Source organism: Myodes glareolus, chromosome 11 (assembly GCF_982192425.1).
Source record: "Myodes glareolus chromosome 11, mMyoGla1.1, whole genome shotgun sequence".
NCBI lineage: Eukaryota > Metazoa > Chordata > Mammalia > Rodentia > Cricetidae > Myodes > Myodes glareolus.
The window spans coordinates 39,919,248-39,943,360 of NC_142036.1; the positions used below are offsets into that span (position 1 = coordinate 39,919,248).

General features: G+C 46.9%; 1 protein-coding gene across 12 annotated transcripts in view; it reads right to left on the reverse strand.

Annotated features, from left to right (window-relative positions):
- Window positions 1–310: 310 nt before the first annotated feature.
- Ttll5 (tubulin tyrosine ligase like 5) overlaps window positions 311–24,113 on the reverse strand; it is a 248,565-nt gene continuing 224,762 nt past the window's right edge. For all 12 annotated transcript variants that reach the window (XM_087911615.1, XM_087911620.1, XM_087911618.1 and 9 more), the window contains one exon: window positions 311–915. Coding sequence is in view for 2 of the 12 variants with exons in the window: in XM_087911619.1 (XP_087767745.1) it covers window positions 893–915 (23 nt within the window). In the remaining 10 variants the exon portion in view is untranslated. The remainder of the gene's footprint in view (window positions 916–24,113) is intronic.

Genomic DNA, 24,113 nt, shown 5'->3' on the forward strand with positions numbered 1-24,113 from the left:
TCTCAGCAGACATTGAAGGGAAGACCTATGTGTGCTGCAGTCACCCGGAGGAGCTGCACGGAGAGGCTGGGTGCAAGGCCACAGTGAATAAACCTGCTCGGGGACACACCGGGAGTGGTGGCACACACCAGCTCCATGTGGGAACCAGCCTGGTGCTCCCATCTGCTAAGTTTCTTCATAGCTCCCATTCTAAAACGATAACTGAAAAACTGTCTAACAGTGAAATATGAAACAAAATCAAATGTTGGTTCCATTTTAGCCATGACTGTGAATATTGATTGTTGGGAAATTAGTGAATGGAAAAAAAAAGGAAAGAAAAATTGAATTACTTTATTAATCTTAGAAGTCAGTAATTCCAAAAGGCGCCCGTCCCATGGCAGTCGCCTGCTTGCTTCCCCACTCTGGGGAACCGGTGCTGTTGGCTCCCCTACCCCAAGGGAAGATCAAGTTTGGTGGATGGTGTTGGGATCTGAAGCTCGTACAAAATAAAATAAACTAAATACTTCAATCTGGAAAAGAAGCAAAAGCCAGATGCAAATAGCCAAAGAGTCTCTTTTATATCATCTGGGAGTAGCAGCAGGAGGGACAGAGAGGGCCTAGCGGGGTGGGGAGGGGAGGGCAGGGGAGGCACACTCGTGCTCTGAAGGGGACGCTATGCATCAGGCCAGAGTCCCCACTGCCAAGTTCCACCAAACCGAGGGGATCTGCTTCCCTGTTGCCCTGGTAAACGTCTGGTTGGGCTGATGGCAACCATCTACTGCCACTTCTGCTTGAAGGCCTTGGGGACTCTGAGGCAGCAAAAAAATACTATGGACCCCTGGCAGCACCATGGAGGCGTAGCCCCCGTCCGCTCCCAGGAGTGCGCAACAGGTTCTTCTTCCCCAGTCTCCGTTCATCGGTCAGTGTGAGTGGGATCTGGAAGAGAGAATGTCAAGCGCTCAGTGAAGGACAGTTCCTAACACACCAGGGTCTCTAGCAAAGGAAGCTCACTCTGGAGCACACAACCCTCTAATCCTCTCCTCTAAGAATCCTGAAAGATCTGTGTTCTGGTGCTGCTGCATCCTGGGTGTCTCTGCCTTTTTTCTTGGGCAAAAACATTTATTCTCGTTTACCTATTACTCCTGCTGTGCAGCCCAGGCTGACTCTGCACTCCTAGCTTCAAGCCGTTCTGCTGCTGTGGTCTCTGGAGAGCTGAAACCACAATGAAGCTGCCATGCCCACGAGTATGAAAGCATCTACATTCCTCCTCACTATGCCGAGGGACACCTTTTGGTAGTTCCTGTTACACAGGAATCTGAGGCAGGAGGATTACCTCAGCCCAAGAGTTCAAAGACAGCCTAGGTAACAGTAGAATAAAACTCCATTCAAAACAAACACCCTCATGTTACTAAACAGAGGATACTAAAAGCATTCGCCCTGCCAGAGCTCAGAGTCAGCTTTGACCTTGATCTGAATCCTGAGTGTCAGGTTGTCAGCTAATGCCCTGCCTTGTGCTCACCCCCATCCCATCTCACCCCCGTACATACACTGGGCTTCGGGGACAAGCATGCATCAGGTAACCAGCCAGCCAAAGTCCTTCCTCGGTTGCAACGCTCTGAATTCTAGCCTTTCCTTGATTGCTTTTAATTTAAAATTGGGTTAATAAATAGTCATTTCTTTTTCAAAGATCTATTATTAATTATGTTTGTGGGGGCGGGGAGCTCTGACTATACGCCCAGAGCCATGAGAAAACCCCTGGAGCTGGCGTTATAGACGGTTGTAAGCCACCCGGCATGAGCGGTGGGAGCCCGAGGTTGAGCCCCGGCGCTGTAAGAATGAACGCGTGAATAAATGAACGAAATGGTCAGCAGAAAGTCCTTCATGGCTGTCTTCCCATCGCTTGCTCAATTCCCAGGGCAAGGGAGGATGCTGGGACTCATTCTTCTCAAGTGTTTGTTTTCCTGTATGTGTGTGTGTGTGTGTAGAGGTGCATATGGTAAAGGTCAAAGGTTACTGCCAGCTGGCTTCCTCCTCGGCTCTCTTGCTTTCGGAGACAGGGACCCTGCTCTCTCTGAAGTCCACAGCATGTGCACCTTCCCTCAGTTCTGAGGCACCTTCAGTCCTTACCTTCTCAGACATCAGTCCTTTCCCGTGTTTTCTTTCCAGAATCCCACTTATACATCCATTGGGCCTTCTCAACTGACTTTTCATCTCTCTCTTTCCTTCTTTGGTTCTGCATTCTAAACACACCTCTGAGTTCATTAAGTCCCTATCAGCTGGCTCTAATCTGCCACCCATTGATTTTTTTTTTTGTTTTTTTCAAGACAGTGTGGTTTTCTGTAGCTTTGAAGCCTGTCCTGGAACTAGCTCTTGTAGACCAGGTTGGCCTCGAACTCACAGAGATCTGCCTGCCTCTGCCTCCCAAGTGCTGGGATTTAAGGCATGCGCCACCACCGCCCAACTTGACCCACTGATTGTTAAATTCCATCATCTTTTCAAATCTGAACGTGACATTTGGTTCTTTGGAACATGTGTTTTTACTCATTTTTCCTCTCCCTCTAATTTCTCCGGCCATGAAGACATTCATTTTGCATCACTCGGTGATTTCAGGGTCTTGGTCCCTGCAGATCTAGCATCTGCTGCCTTCCCGGATTCTGCTCACAGTGCTGGTTACTGATCCATTCTATTATTTTAAATGGTGACCTGTCATTTTGTAGAGTTTTACCTGAGCCTTGGGTTAAAGAGGATTCCTCTAGGGTCAGCAAGATGGCTCAGTGAGTAAAGGTGCTTCTGGCCAAGCCTGACAACCTGGGTCGGCTCACTGGCATCCATGTGGTGGAAGGAGAGAGCCAACCCTGGCGAGCTGTCCTTTGACGTCACGTGTTAGGCTGCCGCTCTCATCCTCTTCTGCTTTTGTTTGACGTCCTGGCCTCAACCTTCTCTCCCTTTCTTGTATTTTGCTAACCCATGTATCTGGGATGACACAGCTCATACGTGAGGACTTGGTGCTTGTTGGCACATGTATGACATCTTACCATGTTGGTTCCTAAGCAACAAGCAGCATAATCACAAAGCACATTTGGAGCTGCCCCTCAACTACCCCTGAGTGCCCCTGGAAACTGCATTATACCGGTCTGCAGCGAGCAGATGTCCACAGACCCAGCTTTCCTTCAGCCCGCTTTTCTGTTTGCGCCCGGCTGTGTCTATGACCACACAGAATGACCGGTCCTGGGAGCACCAGGAGGACTCCCCTGACAGCACTGCGAAGGCGGGAACAGGCTCTGGTTCTTGCTCTCCAGGAGGCACAGCGCCTGGATGGCAGGCAGGGCTGGAGGGCCATGGAAATCGATCCCAACTGCTTTTGTTTCTGGCCTCCGCCTGGATGCCCTCACAGACGGCTGGGACTTCTGGTATGACCCACCACGTCTAGCGCCCCTGCTATTCTCTTGGAAGTGCAGAGGCTGTGTTTTATGCCATGGTTTACACCAGGCTGAGCACTGCCATATGTATCCCAGGCTGGCTAGAACTTGTTATATAGCCAAGCAGAGGAATGACCTTACAGTTTTGACCTTCCTGCCTGGACCTCCCCAAAGATGAGATTATAGGCACACACCACCATGCCTATTTTATGAGGTGCTGGGGTTGTTTGTTTTTAATTATCTAAATGCAAAGACCTTTCTCTCTTAGGATAGTCCCTAAGGCCTTTCCAAATGGTCAAAGAGGCCTTGCTAGTCTCTTCTGGCATCATCTAGTCTGATGAAAAGGGAAGTGAATTAATCCATTTATTTATATCCTGAGTGACATTAGCAGATAGGGGCAGCTGGAACGAGAGCCACGCTCTGCCCCTCACCTTCCCGGGCACTGTTCCAGCGTGGTGGAATGAACAACACGGGCACAAGAGTGTCGGATCTGTTTCGTGAAACCCTGCCTGGCGGACACAGCTGCAAGGGTTTTCTTGAGCTAAGTCAGCCAGGGGTAACGAGAAGGCAGCCGTGGGGCATGGTCATCAAAGTTAAGTCAGCTGGGGGTAACAAGAAGGCAGCTGTGGGGCATGGTCTTCAAAGCTAAGTCAGCTGGGGTAAGGTGAAGGCAGCCGTGGGACATGGTCGCCAGAGCTAAGCCGACCAGTACAGCAGTGAGCTGGCTCTCACACCAAACCTCCCAGAACCCCTTTTAGTTGTGAATGAACAATGAAGGTACTTGGTCTAAGCCATGCTGTCAACACCAACGTTAGTTCCGAGATGTTCTATTTGCGAATAAGTAAATGATTTTTAGTATAAATCTATTTAAAGGAATTGTTATCGTTGTTATACAATAAGCCTTTTTATTTTGAGACAAAGTCTGCCCAGGCTGGTCTTGAACTCTTGACCCTGTTTCAACCCCCTCTAAGTGTTACTATTACAGATGTGCACCACTGCACCAGGCTAACTCTTAGTCTAGGAAAACATACACTTTTTAAAAACATATTTGCTTCTTACTAACCTCTAATTATAGTTTTCTTACTGTGATTCATTTTCTTAATAGGACAGTACCAGAGAAATGTACTGGTAAAATAACATCATGGGACAGGAACAGGTGTCTCTAGGCGACTTTCCAATGTGGCCCAGTGGAACACTTCTCCCTGTCCCTGCACGTAGACAGTGATATTCAGAGGGAAGGCCACTTTACATGTGCAACAGCCTCTTATTTTTTGTTTTTATTTTGGGCATGAGTATATTTAATAGCTACCCTTTTATGAAAATTTAAAAATTGCACAGCTGATCTAAATTAAACTTCTTGGGTTCTAATTCCATGCTGTGACTATTGTGCCTGTTTTGAAGCACAGTCTACCTAAGTAGATCCGATTATTTCTGTCCGTATATACAAATTTAGATTTGTAGCTGGGTGTGGCAGTACACGCCTTTAATTTCAGCAGTTGGGAGGCAGAGGCGGGTGGATCTCTGAGGTACAGGCCAGACAGGGCTGAACAATGAAACCCTGTCTTAAAAAATTGTAAAATAGTCACTGTAAGAATAATTACTTTACGAGAAACTTCTGGTCCCCTTCCAGGCCGTCCTGAAGATGGAGAGGTAAACAGACCCATGGCCTTTAATATGACTACAACTTCTTCTCATGTTTACTCCTGGAAATATTTATATGTCACAGCCATGTGGAGGTCAGAGGTCAGACTGAGGGGGGCAGCTGCCTCCTTCTATCCTGTGGGACCTGGTGACTGAACTCAGGTCATCGAGCTTGGTGAGAAGCGTCTTTATCCACTGACCCACTTGAAAAGTGAGCCCATTATCCCATTTGGCTATTTATGACTCAACTTTGGGCTTTAATGATTCTTAACATGTTTTCAGTTTATGGTAGTAAATCTTTAGTGGGCTTCAAGAATGGAGTTTATACAGCTTTGATTCCAAAACGACAGACAGACCCCATCAGCAGGGATTCTGTCTACTCTAGACAGTGACTTCCAGTCTGTAAAAACCCAGCTCCATCCTCCTGTAGTAGACATAGCACTGTTGGGTTATAGAGGGCCTGGGCACAGCCCTGTGCCTGAATCAGAAAAGCAGGGCCTCAGCTGCCCAAGGAAGGTCGGAAGGAAATGTAGAGACCTGGGCAAACGTAGAGACCTGGGCAAACGTACAGATCTGGGCAAACATAGAGACCTGAGTAAATGTAGAGACCTGGGCAAATGTAGCGACCTGGGTGTCCTTCAAACTGCTTGAGGACTGAGGTGTACAGTTACAAAAATGGAACACACATGCCATGACTTCAACAGAAGCCTCAGTACTTTGTTATACATGGTCCCTGGTACTTTTCTTTCTCTCTATTACATTTTCTTCCACTGGGGTTGGGGGGGGGGTGGCTGTTGATAGGTGTGACCCTGAGTGCACTACCAACTGTTAGGCCATCTCTCCCTGATAAAGCAAACAAAAGCTCCAACATTGTGTTGGTGGCTGATTTATACCACAACTGAATTCAAATAACCACCATGATGCTACTGCCTGGTTCTCATGAACCTAGATGTGACCCACTAATTGATTCAGTGATCCATTACTGCTAGGTCATGGCTCATAGTTTAAAAGTCCCTGCTGTGAACTCAGGCATGGTGACCCATGCCTGTAATCCCAGGACTTGGGAGGCTAAGGTGCCAGGATCACCCTGAGCTCTATATCAGCCTGGGCTATAAAGCGAGTTCAAGGTGAGCCTTAACTACATAGTGAAACTGTCTCAAACAACAACAAGAAGAAAACAACCAACCAAACCAGAATACAAAATCAAAAACAAACCACTGTTCCCATGAGGGAATCATTGAATTCTTTAATAGTTTAGAGGAAGCCGAGAGGGACGGCGTATTCTATTCCAAAGCTGCTGAGGGAGACGGTACGCGCTGAGGAGGCTAAGTTCCCAGGCATCAGTGGGGCAGGACTCGTGATGCGAGTATCTCCGAAGACTTGGCCTCCAGCAACCCCAGGCCATCACCCCGAGCAGCTGAGCTGCGCACACATAAACGTAGACAAACCACAGTCCCCGTGCTTACGTTCCTCCTCTGCAATGCGGAAGGAACTGGACAAACGTCAGAGGTTACTGCATGACAGTGTTCTAAATGTTCAGAAGGGTTCTATGGAGCATGAGTCACAAGGAAAGAATCTAAACAAAAATCTATTCCCAGACAATTAAAAAAAGGCACCTGTCTCAGCATCTAAGCCCAACAGTCTCCCCCATGCCATGCGTTTCTGGGGTCTAAAATACCCGGATGTCTACAGGGGCCAGCTGCTGGGCCTCCTCAGGGCTTTCTTAGCCCGGGGCTCTGAGCTGGTCTTCATCACGCTCTTTCCTTGGGAGGTTATTCACCCATAGCTTTAATCCCTGTAAGGGTGATGCTGAACAGTGCCCCAGGCCACGCCTGTCTCATGGGTCAAAAGGCTGATGCTGCCAATGGAGCATGTCACAGCTCAGTTAACACAGTTGAATTCTAAAGCACTGTAAGGGAAGCCACAGTCATCGGAGGGGGTCTGGAAGCAACCCCCCACTCACACTCCCGTAAGCCACCTTAATTAAACTCACTGCTCCCCCCCGCAAAAAAAAGGACATGAAAGTAGAGGGTACACTAGTTGAAATCTTGGGAACACTAGTTCCATCTTGGGAACACAAGATGGTGTAAGAACTAAAGGGGACTGGATATGATCAAAATACATTATGTGTACATATGAAAATGCCGCAATGAAATCCAGCAGTACGGACAAAGGGCCCCCAGGAGACATGTGTCACTACAGGTGGGAGAAACAGTATTCTTGGGTACTGGTGGTGGGAATGTAAAATGATAGAGTCTCTAAGGACAACTGTATGAACAGGTCCTCAAAAACCTTAGAAATAGAATTACCATGCGATCCAGTAATTCTATTCCTCTGTATATCTACAGAAGAAACAAACACAGGATCGAAGTTAACCGTATGGCTCCTCGTATAACACATAGCTCAATGGTGACAGCAAGTAACCCAAGGGCCTACTGCTGGCTGAATAGACAGACAAAATGTGGCACAAATATAGTATTATTCAGCTTTAAACAGGAAGGAAACTCAGATGCACGTTACAACCCAGGTGAATCCTAAGAACATTACACTAAGTGAAATAAGCCAGTCACAAAAGGTCAAATAACGTACATTCCCACTAACTTGAGGCATCAAGTAGTAAAACCCATAGGGAAGGGAAGGAGGACGGCTGGCTCAGTGCAGTCATTTGACAGGTACAGAGCGGCAGCATTGCGAGATGAAGTCTGCACATGGATGGTGGTGCCAGCTTCACAACATGAATGTGCTTGATGTTGCTGTGTGCTGAACACAGGCAAACATATCTGGTGTCAGGCATGACACAAAATGCTTATTGCTCCTTTATCGTACTCAAAGCCTGCATTTGTATAGACGTCAGAGTAGAATGCAGGGGACTTGACTGTTTTGTCTGGTCCATGGCGCCTCTCATTTGCTTATGGTTTTAGCCCCCTTGGGAAAGTGTCCCACCCCTCTCCCTTGATGTCAACTAGATGTCAACAATTCTGGCCAGATTGAAAATAGTTCCATACTCCCTGGACCACAAAGGCTGGCAAGTGGCCCACACTTGGCTCAAGTCCACATCGCCTTGACCACAGCAACTCCTTCAAGAGGTGACCTCGCCATGTAAGCCAGGCCCTCCACTATTGTCTTGAGTGATGCTTCTACTTCAGTAGGAAGAGCCCAACTCCTGGACTTGGCCCCTCGACTGTCAAGAGTAAGGCTGGACCTGCTCACTCCCCGCATCCCATGATGTTTCCACACAGATGAAGCCACAGAAAGTAAGAGATAGCGAGGTCAACGAAGTCGTGGCAGGAATCAAAAAGGATGAAGGTGGGAGAGAGCGCAGGAGGCAGAGAGGAATGGAGACAGGTGATCTGGATGTGAAATGTCCCCCACGGGCTCCCGTTTGGACATGTGGTCCCTAGTTCGTGGTGCTGTTACAGGAGGGTCTGGAACCGTTAGCAAGTGGAGCCTTGCTGAGGAAGTAGGTCATGGGTAAAGGGCAGGTGGGCCTTGTATTTTATAAGCTGACCCTGCTTCTGGTCCACAGGGATGTGAGGAGTCTCCAGCCATGCTCCTGATGGCATGAGCTCCATCACATCTTCCCCACCATGAAGGACTGTGCCCTACCAACCTTGAGCCAAAACAAATCCCCGTCCCTCACCCTGCTTTGGTCAGGTAATGTGTGGCAGCAACAAGAAGGGCAACTAATACAGACAGTATAAGAACTTGCCAGCAGCATGAACCAAACTCGTTTCATGGTATTCGGAGCCAGGTCCAGCTGCTTCCGACAAAATGTCTTCTAGATACCACCAGTGGAGATCCAGACACCAGGATTGTCCGAGTGAAGGCAAAAGCCAAAATTCAGGAGAAGCATAAACTAATAAAGACAAAGGAGACCACAGAGAGAAAGAGCTGGAGGAGGAACTGCCAGAGCATCCCCTCAGGAAACGGCTATTCCAACCTTCGCTAGACTACCAATTTAATTTCCTAAAATTATTTCGGGGCTGGAAAGATGGTATAAGGTTAAGAGAACTTGTTGCTCCCACAGAGGACCCAGGTTTGGTTTCCAGCACTTAGGCTGCATTTCACAGTCATCATAACCCCAGTTCTAGGGGATTGGATGCCCACTTCTACGTGCCTGTGGCACCAGGCATGTGTGTGGTGTGCATACACATATACAAGCAAAATACTCAAATACATAGCAAAATAAAATATTTAAAAATAAAATTTGGGTGCACAAATTTTAAAGTCATGTTACTGTCATAGCCTCTGAATTCATGTTCAACAACATGAACTTAATTCACGAGAATAATCTGGGTTCAAAGGCTATGATGGTAACTTGAACTTCATTCGCTCAGGGTTTTTCCGTTTTGTGTGTGCGTGTGTGTATGGGGAGTGTCGTGTATGTGTGAAGGTGTATTCCCACGGATGCACACGTGCATATCAGAAGTGGGAAGCAGGCACCGTCTGCTATCACTGCTCACCTTCAGGGGGCAGGTCTCTCACTGAACCCGGAGCTTGCTGGTGCGGGTTCTGCCTGTCTCTGCTTACCCAACAGTGGGGTTACAGGCATGTGCAGTCAAGCCTGATTTGGTTACGGCACCTGCTGTGGGTTCAAAAGCAGGCCTTGTGCTTTTCACAGCAAGTGATCTTACCCATGAGTCATATCGCTGGCCTCCAGACCTTTTCTTTAAAAAAAAAAAAGAAAGTATTTAAAACCGAGCCATGTATGGCTCAAACCAAACAACCAAACCCAAATTAAACTAAAGCAGGGGTCCTCAGTGGGTAAAAGAGTTTGCCACCAGCCTGGTGACCTGAGCTTTATCCTTGGATTTTCTATAATAGGAAGAGAAAACTGACTCCCACAAACTGCACAGAGATGCATGCGTGCGTGCATGTGTACACACAAAATAAATAAATGTGATTTTTTTTTTTTTTAAAAAAAAGAGAGAGATTCAAAGTTCAAGTGTCTCTCCCGCCCTCTGCTCTGGGGCTTCCAGACCAGGCAGCTGTCTGGTCCTGACCAGTGGCTGCTCACGTGCCTCTATCATGACAGCCGACACACAGACAGGAGCATGACTGTGCTTTGCTTTCGGCTCTTCTTCCATTTTTCCCTTAGCAATACATCTCAGAAAGTGTTACCACAGAAACATCTAGGTTAAGAGCACTCTCCTTCGGTTGATGCAAACCTCAAGATGTCTTTGGTTCTACAGATCTTTGTAAGGAAAAGTAAAATGAGCCCTAAGATCTGTCTGCCACTCTGTCATCCTGCAACCAAGAGCGAACAGGAAATAGTCTCTCGCTCCCTGACAGCCAAGGCCCACCCAGGAAAGGCCATGGCCAGTGCAACAAGGGAGGTGCTGTTTCTCAGGACACTCTGAAAGCCAAAGGGAGGATGCCCGCACCCCATATCTGTGTCCCTTAAGGTTGTGGGACCTCCATTGGGAACAGTGACAGCTCTGTCACATGGACGCTGACGCTTAGACCAGCATGAGCAGCCACACTGACAATGCTATTAATATTAGAGGCTAGAGCCAATGGGAACCTGTGTCTTTGCTGGGGCATCAGAGGTCATTAGAGGCTACACAGCCAATGGGAACTAGTGTCTTTGCTGGGGCATCAGATGCGAGCTTGCTATCACCAGGCAAATGGGCTCCAGATCCTCGAACTAAAGCTGGGCTTCAACAATCGCCAACCCTTCCCCTGCAAACCTCTTCCTGTAAATTCACAAAGGCTCCGGGATGTGTCTGCTAGTTCATGTTTATCACCCAAGCTAATCCATCCAGCCCCTTAGTCATTTTTATTGCTCTTCACTGGCTGTGTCAAACAGCCTCATTCTGCTGAGGATTATGGTGCACTGCAGGCACGTCTCTAACTTCCTCTCATTTACGCCCCTCTACGGTCACCGACCTGAGTACAGTCAGGGCAGTTCCCTAACTCGTGAGGACGTGAGCTCTTAAAGCTGGAGTCCTGTGCGGCTCCACTGTCTGTGCACTGTCTTCTCACTCTCCACAGAGGATGTTCTGCAAGGGTTTGCCAAGCTCTTCTAGTCAACAGTACCGCTTCCCCTGTATCTCTCCCTCACCCGAGCCAGCACGCACGCACGCACGCACGCGTGCGCACGCACGCACGCAGAATTGAGGATCACCATGTGACCCTTGGACTGAGGTACATGGTATTGTTTATCTTCATCCTACCTCGTAAGTGCTCTTCTCTACCCTCAGAGAACCTTATCCTACAAGCCACGGTCTTATCTCTTCACCACAATCTTGGTTTCACAGAACGGTTCTGCAGTCTGTAATTAACCTACAGCTATGAGGGTACCCACAGCTAAATAGATCTGCCATGTAAAATCGCCTCCAGACTGGCCATCTCTTTAATGTTCTTTATTTGTTAAGTAGCACACACACGAAAACAAAACCACTGTTGATTGGCAGCCTGCAAGATGGTCTGTGGTATTCATGTCCAGTGTGGATGGGACTTAATGGCTCACTTCTCAGACAGACAATACAGTGAGTTACAGGATGGGGCATCCAAGATGAAGTTCTGAGCAGTCTGGAGCATCTCCCCTAGGGGTTTTCTCGCCACCCCACTGACCCAGGAGCACTCTACTAGTCCGTTAGGGCTACCATACAAAGTACACACCGGGACGAAGTAGGTAACACCATCTCACTTTTCTCACGGCTCTGGGGGTGCTGGTAGGTTTGGCTTCTCTACTGTGTGTCTCCACACGGTCTTTCCTCAGGGAACACTTGTGCCTGGGGTGTCCTCTTCTAGGGGGTCAGAAGGGATGAGGCCCCAGAGGGACAGTTTCATTTTAATTGAATCACGTCTTTAAAGGCGTGTCTCCAAGTGCAGCCACATTCTTAGAGGACCGGGGGAGGGGAGAGCTTCCCCACCTGAGATCTGGGAAGACATAATCAGGCCAAGCACACACAGACAGACAGATACCCCTGGGAAAGGGCACACAGGGGCTGGCCAGCAAGCACAGAAGTGAGATTTTAGAAGCTCCTCTCCAGTTCATCTTATAGTGAGGTCAGAGTCCTTAGCTGCCAGCTTACCTACAACCGCAGGCCAAAGCTCAGCCAAAGATGGCTGCTGAACCAGGAAGCCCGAGCCACAGGAACTGAGGCAATAAAGGCTTGTAGAACCATAAGTTTGGGGATAAATTTATTACACGATTCCCAATACCTACCAACAAAGAAATTGTGTTAACTGAATATTTATGCAAAAAAATAGTGTGGCTGGGGGGCTTTACTGTGAAGTGGGGTGAGGCCAAATACTTCTCTGTTTCAAACTTTGCTACAAATAAAATCAATGTATCTTTTTTAGTAGGGGGTATTTGCTGTCTGCGGATTAAGACTGAGATGTCACATGAGAATAAAAAACAAAATCAGGAAGCTAGAAAGTTTACTGGCTTTCCCAGTATCCCATCTGGCCTCTACAGCCATCCCATAAAGAAGACATGGCAGCCATTTTAATTCAGGTGCAAAATATCTGACACGTGGCAGATATTAAAAATATTTCTAAGTGGGAATGTTTCCAAAGTCCTATGGCAAAACTGAGGCCAGAAAGGCCTGCTGTCCAGGACAGCACAGCTAGCATGTGGTTAGTGAAGGTACAGAAGCCAAGTCCAGGGTTTTTCCCCCTGCTGAACTGTCTCACGTATTTTCTATTTGCATTTTTCATCCCCAAAATTATGAATAAAAATAATTTAAAAAGTAAAATAATTCTGTGCTAACTGACATTTTACTTTTTGCTTTCCCTCCAAAGGCTATGCTGAAAGGAATGGAAAATAGACAGAAGCCAACAATTCGTTCTGCCAATGGCCGATCCATAAATGTGGGCACACATACCCCAACATTCCGGAGCTGATTCGGGAAGATTTGTACCATCTGGACCTAAATATTGCCCTCCTCTGAGGCAGGATCTTGATGCATTGCTGGGGTTGGCCCAGAGCTGTGGTCCCCCTGCCTCAGCATCCTGAGTGCTGGGATGCCAGCTGCATACACACCACTGACTTCTTATTTTTTATTTTTTAGTGAAGAAAATCATTTTTATAGGTATGCCAGTATCCCAGCTAGTCTCTACAGCCATCCCATGAAGAAGACATTTTGACTGCATGTATGTACGTATGTGCACCACATGCATGCCTGGTGCCCTCAGAGGCTAGAAGAGGGTGCTGGATCCCCTGGGACTGGAGTTACAGCCAGTTGTGAGCTGCCATGTTGGTGCTGGGAACAGGCCCTCTAGTAGAGCAATCAGAGCATCTGAACACCATCCTTGCATTTAATAGCCAGTGGACTTAACCTTCTCAGATTATGAAAGGCAGGCACTACACCATCCACATGGTACATCTTCACAGAAAGGTCTGGGTACATAAACTAGCACAGCCTTTGAATCTCAGGAAAAACAAGATTACAAACATGAACGGCATTATGTTTCCTCTTAGGAGTCCAAAGGACCAAAGTGTGGAGACGGCGCTCATTTATCCCATGTTTATTACGTCTACTATACACATATGATGATGTAAGTGACATATGTGCACACATGACAATATGTGTAATGGACGAAGGACATAATTCCTACAACCTTTAGAAACTAACAAGGTAGTGGCAGAGGAAGAGTAAAATATAACGTCTTAGCAAATTTTATGAGAGGACAGTGATGGAAAGAGATGGTTCTAGAAGGAGAAGCTCTGTGTGCAGCAGCAGGGTCAGTCATCCAGACATGGGACGTGGACGGGTGTGCTGGGCCAATGGTGACAACAGCCATCACCAGGGCAGGGCCAGACCCCCGGGCCTTCTGCCTCTAGGCAAAGCTCTACCATTCATCTACATGGCTAACCTTGGGTTTGGAGACAGCGATTCACTATGTGGTCCAGGCTGGTTTTGAACTCCTGAACGCTGGAACACCAGCATGCCAGGCACTAGAACTCTGTACTGGATTTGTTGCTGGGCTTCTGTTTTGAGACATGGTCTTACTCTATTGCCCTGGCTGCCCTAGAATTCTCTCTGGATGTAGATCAGGATGCCCTGACCTAAGTCTTGCAGGCCTCTAACGCCCAAGTATTAGGACCAACGACATGAACCACCACATCTGACCTTAGAAATGACTTATTTACTTATAATTTATAGTATTTATTAATTTATTCTCTTAACTAATTAATTTTTAAACTTGTGTGCCAGGGAAGTAGAGGTAAAAGACAAGTTATCAAAATCAGTTCTTGCCTCCTACCCGTGGGTCCCAGAGACTCAAAACGGTTGCCAGGTTTGGAAACAAACACCTTTACCGGGGGCCAAGGCATGCCCAACCTTTTTTCTTTTTCTTCCACATTTAAGACAGGGTCTCATAGGGTCTTACTCTGGGTCTCAGACTGGCATGGAATTAAGCCATTTAGCCTTGAACTCAAAGCCATCCTCTTGCCTCTGTCTCCTAAATGCTGTGTATCTTGACCGGTGATGCCATGTGTGGTGGCAGGGGCTGGATGTCTAGATTTGAAATTGTAGTACACGGGGCTAAAAGTGAGGGAAAGGACGAAGGCAGGGTCCTGAAGAACAAGTCATCACAGGAGGAGCAGTATTGTAAGAGACGAGAAGGAACAGACAGACGGGATGTGTGCACGAGCGTGCATGCATGCGTGCTTGAGAGAGAGTGAGAGAGAGAGAGAGGGATTACCAAACTCAAGACTCAACAGCACCTAAGGTCAACACTATGAACACGTGCTTAACATCATTAATAGGGTTACCAAGAGAGGGGGATCTTTTCCCACTCTTCTCTACTCATGAAAGCACCTCTGACCACACTGTATGGGCCAGGGACACACAAAACATGTGAAAGTTGGGAGGGGGATTTGTTGGCAAAAAGGGGTTCAGTAGGAGTGGGGGGAGGGAGGGAGGACCGCGAAGATGACGAAAATACATCATATATATGTATGGAATTGTCCAGTAATAAAAAAACTGCTATTTCTCATGGCAAGAGGATCTTTGTCTGTTTCTAGTTTCCCCTTGTGCATTTCCCATGCAGTCCTTGATCCGGTTGCTCCTTAACTCCTTGTTCTACATTATTTTTCCACTAGAAATTTAAGTAACATATGCTAATTTAAGGAGAATTTACAATCATTCTTGGCCTTATAAAACTGGCAATTTAATTCTTTCTTATATATACACTTACACACTGAATGTAGGTTAGGGACCCTTTGATCTGGTCATTGTGTTATTTCCCATGTGTGCCAATTTTCAGGCTGAGCATGCGCGTACTGGGCACTGGCCAACTACACCATGGGAGCACAATTAATTCACAGAATTAATAGGGTCACGCACCTCCAAACCACATGAGAACAATAAACAATGGAATGAAAGGCGGAGGGGAAAGCACGTTTCAGACCCCAGAACATTTTGTCTAAAGTCTCAACGTTGTAGCCCTGGTTGGCTTGTAACTCACTATGTAGATCAGGCTGACCTTAAACTCTGAGATCTGCCTGTTTCTGCTTCCTGAGTACCTGGATTAAAGATGTGGCACTTTTTTTTCTTTTTCATAATTCTATCTATGACTCTGATGATTTTTAACACCAAAGTCACCTTGTCATGTGGGAAATTTCTTTTTCCTTTTTTCTTGAATGAGGCAGGGGAGTCAGAAAGTGACTTAAAACCGAATACAGCAAACACACCCCACGATGGGTTATAGCTTTGCAGCATTTTGGAGTGCGACCTCGTTTTTCAAAATGTCAAGCTATTATTCAGCATTGGAGAACAAATGGCTCCAGGGCATATAAATTTGAGACCCGCTGCTTTAAAGCCTGGTGGAGGGCAGGCTCTTCAGAGTCCTTAATATGAGCCTCTCAGAACTGGCAGTGGAAGGCAGCATTCCTTAGACCAGTTGGAGGCGGCAGCCCGTGTATTTTGAATACTTTGGGAAACATGGCCTTGATTTTACTAGCTGAGAGAGGGTGGGTGACCAGCCCAAGCTCACGCAAACCGCAAGCTGAGGTGAGAAGCAGCTTCCCCCTTCTAAATTGGGCCTTCTTTTTGGCACGGCTGATATGTACCTCACATTTTGCTCTAAACCCTCCATGGAGAGCCCAACTCCACTCTCTTCTAAGACGCTGAGATTCTCTCTTTCAGTAGCAAGGACAAAGATCAATGGATGATCTCTCTGGGAGCCCTTCAGCTGCTCCTAGATGGGGGAAGTCAACAGGGGTGAGGGGGAGGAAGATGCTTCAGGATGCTTAAAAGAAAAGCGGATTTATGCGAGGTTAATTCCTGGAACAGATGTGAAACTGAATACTTCAGAGCCCATTCCTGCCTGTGCTCTTTCTGGAAGGGAAAAGAGAAGAGCTGGGCTAACCTACTCTTGATCACACCAGGTTGCCCAAACTCCCATGACCAGGGCACAGGCCCTTTCTTGCTGCTCCCTCTCCTTCCTACATAGCTAAGGGGAGAGCTGGGGCTGGTCAGAAAAGGAGGCTGCCTGCCCTTTCTCCCACCTGACACCCTCAGAGGCGGGGATGTGTGGCAGGCTCCAGACCTTCTTCACCCAGGGCAGCAGCTGCTTTCCAGCCCTGGGCCATGAGGAAGCAGTTGTTTGTAAATGTGATTTGGAATCCTGATAACTCATCAATCTGGGGCTAGGGAGAAATGAGAATTAGTTTAATTTCAAGTGCTCTCCGTGACAGGCCTGCACACAGTAAACGCTAGGCTACTAATTAATGGTGGGGGATTTCGTTTGTCTTCCTATGAAGCCATGTTTGTGAAAGAGACAGCTGAATTAAGGAAACTGGTAACGTCTTGGCTAGGTTCTAATACTACAGTACAGCAGAAACATACATGTGCACATGTGCACACACGTACAAAGTGTATACATGTTCTCCATTTACCACAGCTGCTTGTGCCTCAGAACTCAAGTGTCAGAACGGAGGCTCGGAGGCTCATTCCTATGAACCAGGCAGGCTGGAGCCTGCTGCTCCTTGGGTGAACATGGAAGGTGCACGGCTCCCTAATGACAGGAACAGTAAGGCCTGGATCCCTGGGGGAGTCAGCAGCAGGCCCCCACTTTTTTGGATCAGGCATGATTGCAGAGGGTTAGCCAGGAACATGTCTGGCACTCCGCAGAAGGAAGGAAGTACCAGGAGTGGCCTGGCCAGCCCAGGGTCACTTAAGGTATCTTCAGGAGTCAGTCACCTTTCAAAGACCAAGCCACATTGCCTTTAAGGTCAGCGGCAGGGCTGTGTTGAAGGAAGGGTGGCTGGAAGCAGCACTGGAGGATTACTGAGGGCAGGGAAGCAAGCGGGGCCAGCCAGCCCCATTCTCAGCTGCTCCCTCCTGGATTTGGAGCATGAGGTGAAGCTTAAGGCCCTGAAACTATAGTCAAAGTCCCCCGAGCTCTCGGTGGACTAAAGCCATAGAAGTCCCCTGGAGCCTGACACCTTTCCAAACAGGGACACAGAAGTGAGGCCAGGCCCAGTGACAGCTGCCACGTGCCAAACACAGTTTGGCAACGTAAAACATTGTGGGTAACATGAGGCCCCATGCCTTTCCTCTTAAGATCTTACAGTACACCTAAAGCAAAACAGACAAACACTGTTGGATAAGCCAATGTTATGTGTCATGAGCAGGACACACTAAATAAGCATCTTCAAATAAACCTTTAAAAGTCTATCAGAATTTTTTTAAGATATACATTTTATTGTTTTTAATTATGCATAAGTGTGTGCATATATGTGCTGGTGCCCAAGTTGGCGGAGGCATCGGATCCTCCTAAGAGGATCTGGGTGTTAGGAACTGTACTCTGGTCCTCTGGGAGAGCAGTGCATGCTCTTAACCTCCGAGCCACAGCTCCAGGCCTAACTAAGCCTTGTTACAGTGTGTGTGTGTGTGTGTGTGTGTGCGTGGCGGGGGAAGAAGTAAAAACTTATTGCTGACACCAAAGGCCTTCTGTTTTGTTTCAAAAGAAGGGTATTGCCCTGTAGGTCAGGCTGACTTGGAATTTACCGTGTATGTAGCCTAGGCTGGGCTCAAACTCATGGTAATCCTCCTGCCTCATACTTCCAGCTGCTGAGATGATAGGCACACCACACCAGCTTGTTCTCTTCTTGATCTTTAAAATATTAAATTTTGGGATAGCTACTATGTCTTTTTTGCTTGCATTTTGGGGACAGGGTGCCCCTCAGGTTGCCTAAGATTACCTGGAACTCAGACTATATAGGTGTGGGTTACTTTGAATTCGTGGTTTCCCTGCTGGAGTTACAGGTGCATGCTGGTAGCTCTGGCTGTACTTCACATCCGAATAAAATCCACCCACTGGGTATGTAATTCACAAGTTACTATTACACAGTGGTGTAACTACCACACAAAAATCCAATTTTAGAAAGCTTTCCTTATTCCAGAAATTCACCTCCCCCCACCCCGCACCAGCCTGGAAAACCACTGATGTACTTTAAGTCTATAGGATCATCTCTTCTGTATATTTTGTTTGTTTGCTTGAGTTAGGGTCCACGTAGCCACAGCCTGCCTCAAACTCAGGATCCTTTTGCTTTAGCCCTCGAGTGCTGGGAGGACAGGCATGTGCCATCACACCCAGCCTGCACATTTTACGTCATCAGAGCTGTGATACATGGTGCTTTGTGGCTGGCTTTACACCACGTTTTCAAGGCGTGCCCGGGTGGTAGTGTGTATCAGTGGCTCATCCCCTTTACACGGCTGTGTGTACACTATGTTTTTTATTATGTGGCAGACATCAGGTTGCTTCCACATGTTGGCTCTTAGGAGTAATGCTACCACACAGCCTTGCACTCAAATATACCATCACTTTCGGGTGGCTGGGTTAATTGGTAACCGCATATTTAAACCCGAGGGACTGCCAACTCCTTCCCAAACAGCAACACCACTTCCCAGGCTCATCAGCAGTGTGGAAAGATTCCAGTTCCTCTCCATCTTCACCCAGACTTGTTGTCCCCTAGCTCTGATCACAGTCACCCTCCTGGTTGTGAAGTGGTTTCGATCTGTGTTTTCCTAATGGCACATCTTTTCTAGGCTGTTATTGGCCATTTGCGCATGTTCTTTAAAGGGATGTTTTTGAAATCCTTTATTTCTAAATTGCATTTCCTTTTATTGTTGAGTAAGAATTCTGAATATATTCTGGATAGAGTCTTTTGCCATACATATAATTGGCATTTATTTTTCTCCTGCTCTGTACCTTTCTTTGTGTGTGCTTTGGTGGGGTATATGTGCACATGTATGCAGGTTTAGGAGGACAGGAGGTGTCCTGTTCTATCACTCACCACCTTGTTCCCTTGAGACAGGGTCTCTCACGGAACCTGGAGCTAGAGAAGTGTGCAGCAAGGCCCAGTGAGCCTTCTGCTTCTGGCTGCTCCCCTCACCAGTGCTAAATTTGAACTCAGATCCTGGTGTTTATGCAGGAAATGCTCTTACAAACTGACCCATCTCCCCAGTCCCCCCTTTCCTGGTCTGTACCTTTCTTGATGGTATCTTCTGAAGCACACAATTCAAACACAATTTTTTTAATGGGGTCCACTTTAACTGCATTTATGGGGCTGTATTAAAGAAACTACTGCTAAGTCAAAGTCATAAAAACACCCTCCTATATATATAGGAATTTTAGTTTTAATTCTTTCAATTCTCTCTCTCTCTCTCTCTCTCTCTCTCTCTCTCTCTCTCTCTCTCTCTCTCTCTTTGTTTTTTGATACAGGGTTTCTCTGTAGCTTTGAAGCCTGTCCTGGCACTCGCTCTGTAGATCAGGCTGGCTTCAAACTCACAGAGATCCATCTGCCTCTGACTCCCAAGTGCTGTAATTAAAGGCATGCACCATGCACCACCGCTACCTGGCTTAACTTTAATTCTTGTATTCGGTCAGCTTGAGGTCAATCTCTATGTACAGTATAAGCTAGGATCCAACTTTGTTGTTCTGCAAGTGGACAGCCCATTGTCCCAGGGCCATCTGCTGAGACTATTCTTTCTCCACTGTACAGTTCTGGTAGTTGGGTCGACAATCAATAGCATCATCATAAAAGGGTTCATTTCTGGATATTTAAATCCTAGTCTACTAACATTCTATGCCACACTTCTTATTGTACAGTATATGTATTCATTACTTTTAGGTCCTGTTTAAAATTCCAATGCAGTACTGTTGGGTAAGCTTCTGTTTTGGGGTTATCATTGGTTATCAAGACCACTGCTGCTCTTTTTGGAGAATCTCAGTGAGGACCTGAGCACAAGAAAGCTTTTCTTCATATGAAGTAGGGGTCTCTAGGAACCTCTTTCAGTTCTAACAGCAGCCACACTGTGAGCAGACCCAAGGACACTTGTGGACAGAATTATTGCTGAGATGGCAAAATGAAGCTCATAATGTAGGTCTGAGTACTGTGAGGGCACTGCCACCCCTCCGCTGCAGGGCACTCGAGCAACCTGCACACAGCTATGGAACTGGTTATAATACACCAAGAAAACGGTATTATTCCAACTAGAACACTGACAGTTGGGCTTGACCCTTTAGGGTTCATTTTCCTTCTTCACTCTGCCAGGAAGATGGAGGCTCCCCTATATTTCTGAAACCTCCAGGAAACAGGGACCCTAATTCTATGTGCTGGCCAGAATGGTGGCAAAGAAGGGTCAAGAAATGTGCCTTTGTGTCAGTCACAAAGCTGGTGACGGGGGGAGGAGACTTTGGAGGTGTGTCAGGTGTATGTCAGTATCCATTCCCTTGTACTTTCTCAAGAAAAGATCTGGATTTGCTGAAGGAGGTGGCGGGCCCAGCTAAATGACTGTTCTCTGGTCTTTGCCGCCAGGACAATGTAGGCAAGAGCGCCAGATGGCCGAACTGCTGAGGGAGCTTCCTACAGGCAGGCAGGCTGAGCTGGCATCTGTCTTCTGCCCTAGCCTCCTTCTTCCCAGGAACACGGGCAGTGTCCGTGACAACGGTAGCATCTCTTACCAAAACTCTGAGACACACCACCTGCAATGGCTAGGAAGAGCCAGGGACTCTGGACTTCTGTCTCTGGCTTCTGAACCCCAGAGAAAAAGAATAATCCCAGTCTTAGACTGCCTGAACTGCTCCCCCATCCAGGTAATACTCTACAGCGACAACACAGTGATTATGCCTTTCCTGTCCCCTGTCCCCCGCTCCACATCAGAGGGCCAGGCTAACACCCTGGTGGGTTCTCTCTGCCCATCAGAATTGCTGTTCCTTCATAGGTGTTTAGGGTGTGGGGGCACAGTCAATGCGCTCAGGATCACGGATGTGGAAAGCCTTCTCTTCCAAAACTTCTGAAGTCAGGTTCCGTCCAAACGAGGGAAGGTTAAAAGTTTGGATTAGAGAAGGCTCCGTAGTTAGGAGCACTGGCTGCTCATGTAGAGGACTGGAGTTCAATTTCTAGCGTCTACACAGTGGCTCACAATCATCTGTAACTCCAGTCCCAAGGTATTCATGACTCCCCCCGCATCCCCATTTTTTGAGGCAGGGCTTCTCTGTGTAGCCCTGGCTGTACTGGAACTCACTCTGTAGACCAGGCTGGCCTTAAACTTGGACCCACCTGCCTCTGCTTCCCAAGTGCTGAGATTAAAGGATTGTAGCACCAACTCCTGTATCTTCTGATTCCTGTGACAAAATACTCATACATCTACTTTTTTAAAAAAAAATTAGATTACATCTGCACAGTGCCAGGAATCGAGCATTCTGTGATGAAAGTCAGATTCTGCAGGGAGACCCAGAACACACCGACCAGCAGCTTCACTACGAAAGGAAGCTGATAAAACGCCACTTTAGGGGCTTAGCACTCAGAGGGCAGGGTCTGGATTAGAGCTGCCTGTGTCTGAATTTCAGCCCTACCACTGTCTGCATGGCTTGGGCAAGCTACCTAACTCCCCACCCACCACTTTTTTCTCAGAAACAGACGTGAGACAGTAACCACACCCATTTCTACAGCACTAGGAACATTACACACAGTCTGTACTCACGTTGGAAATTTTAACAGAGTACACAAAACATACAACTTACCATGTTGGCAATCCAAATCATACTTAAGCCTCATGAAGTCATCCATGTACACCATTATGTAAGCATCCCAGCTTTATTTTATGAAACTATAACCTGTGTCCATTAAGCACTAACTCTCCAGTTTCTCTTTCTCTAGTCCTTGGTGGTCACCATCCTACACGTGTTCTGTAATGGCAGCCAGTCTAATGGGTGCAAGGGAGTCCTACGGGTTTGACTGGCACCTGTGATCAGTGACAGATTGTTTTTTCACCTAGGGTACTGCCCATTTGCATTCTCTTCTTTGGAGAAATATTCTTTGGATTCTGAATGGTTTTGTTTATTTGTTTATTTGTTTTTTTTTTGGAGGCAGGGTTTCTCTATGTAGTCCTAGCTGTCCTGAACTCACTCTGTAGACCAGGCTGGCCTCGAACTCACAGAGATCCTCCTGCTTCTGCCTCCCGAGTGCCAGAATTAAAGGTGCGTGCCACCATCACCTGGCACATTCTGAATTCTTTAAGAAGTTAGACATGGTTATTGATAGTGATGAAACAGTGCCACAAGGGATGGGATTTAAGGACACGTGGAAAAGGTAAAGGCCAAGAGAGCTTTGGCTCTGTTTTGAGACCACTACAAACATAGAAATATAAAGTGCTCTTCTCTAGAACAGTAGTTCTCAACCTATGGGTTGCAACCCCTTTGCCAAACCTCTGTCTCCAAAAATATTTACATTATGATTCATAACAGCATCAAAATTACAGTTATGAAGTAGCAATGAAAACAAATTTTATAGTTAGGGGGTGACCACACCATGAGGAACTGTATTATAGGGTCAAAGCATTAGGAAGGTTGAGACCTTGCTAATATATTTCATATGGTGCTCGATGCTAGCCATAGCTCTGAGCAGCGTGCAGCCTCCAGCGTATGCAGTACACAATGTGAGAGACACCCGGGGAATTCATGGAAAGTTCAATACACACACACACACACACACACACACACACACACACACTCAGTGTTCAAAAAAAAATCTCATCTCCTTGATAAAACTTGAAAAGGCTCTAAAGGGTGCAAGAGAGAAAAAAGGTGAAAGATAACGTGTCACACACACTGAGCTACACTGACTCTGCCTCCTTCCAGCGAGGCCCCTGGCGCATGTGGTCCACAGTGGGAAGTTCTCAGGAGGAGGCAGTGCTGAAACAAGCAGGTTCATGGTGGTGGCTGGAATGCAGGTCAGAGGTCATTAACTATAGCAGAGATCTGTGGTTATTTTATCGGAAACAGTTTTATAGCGCTACAGGTGGTGGGACATCTAATTTTGGAGTTTAATATTAAAATATATTGTTTATGGATTTTCCACCAGATTTTATCTTCTGAGATTTTTTTCCATTTTACTTCAAGCCAGAAAAATGGAATCATTTTCCACAAGCAAATTTATATACATAAGTATGTCTTATTTATGTTAAATCTCATATTTCAAGGCATTGAAGCACTACGGATATTGACAGGGATTCAAAAAACACATGGAGTCTAATTCTACCTTCAGTTACCGAAGAGACAACCCACCCGAGAACCAAGCAGTAACAAGAGATGACAAAATATAAAGAACTGTTAAACTTGATGATGTAAACTGCTGAGTCTCGAGGGACTGAAACAGACAAGATAATCACAAATTTATAGTATGGCTTAGTGGAGGGGAAGAGGTCCCCCAGGGCTGGGGAGGGTTTGCAGACAGACACAAGCATGCAAATATTAGCAAGGTAAACAAAGGAAGGACTGTGACATGCACTCATTCACGTCCTCAGCAGGACTTCTCAAACGCCTGCTGTGTTCTGGACGCTGTGCTGGGGCTTCGGACTGGACCTGGTTTCCTCCTCCTCAAGGCTGGGAAAGTATTCAAATTAATCCATGAAGTCGAGTGTGAGAATGGCAATCAGAGCTCTGCCAGAGCTGAGTCAGATCAGGGGTGGAAACAGGGCAAGGCTGGGCAGACAGGAAGCTGTACAAGCCAGACACGGGGCGAGATGGAGGGAGAGAGAGACAGAGGCAAAAGGAGGACATGGTATCAAAACAGCAGAAACTATGTGAATATAGGAGCTGAGCACACAA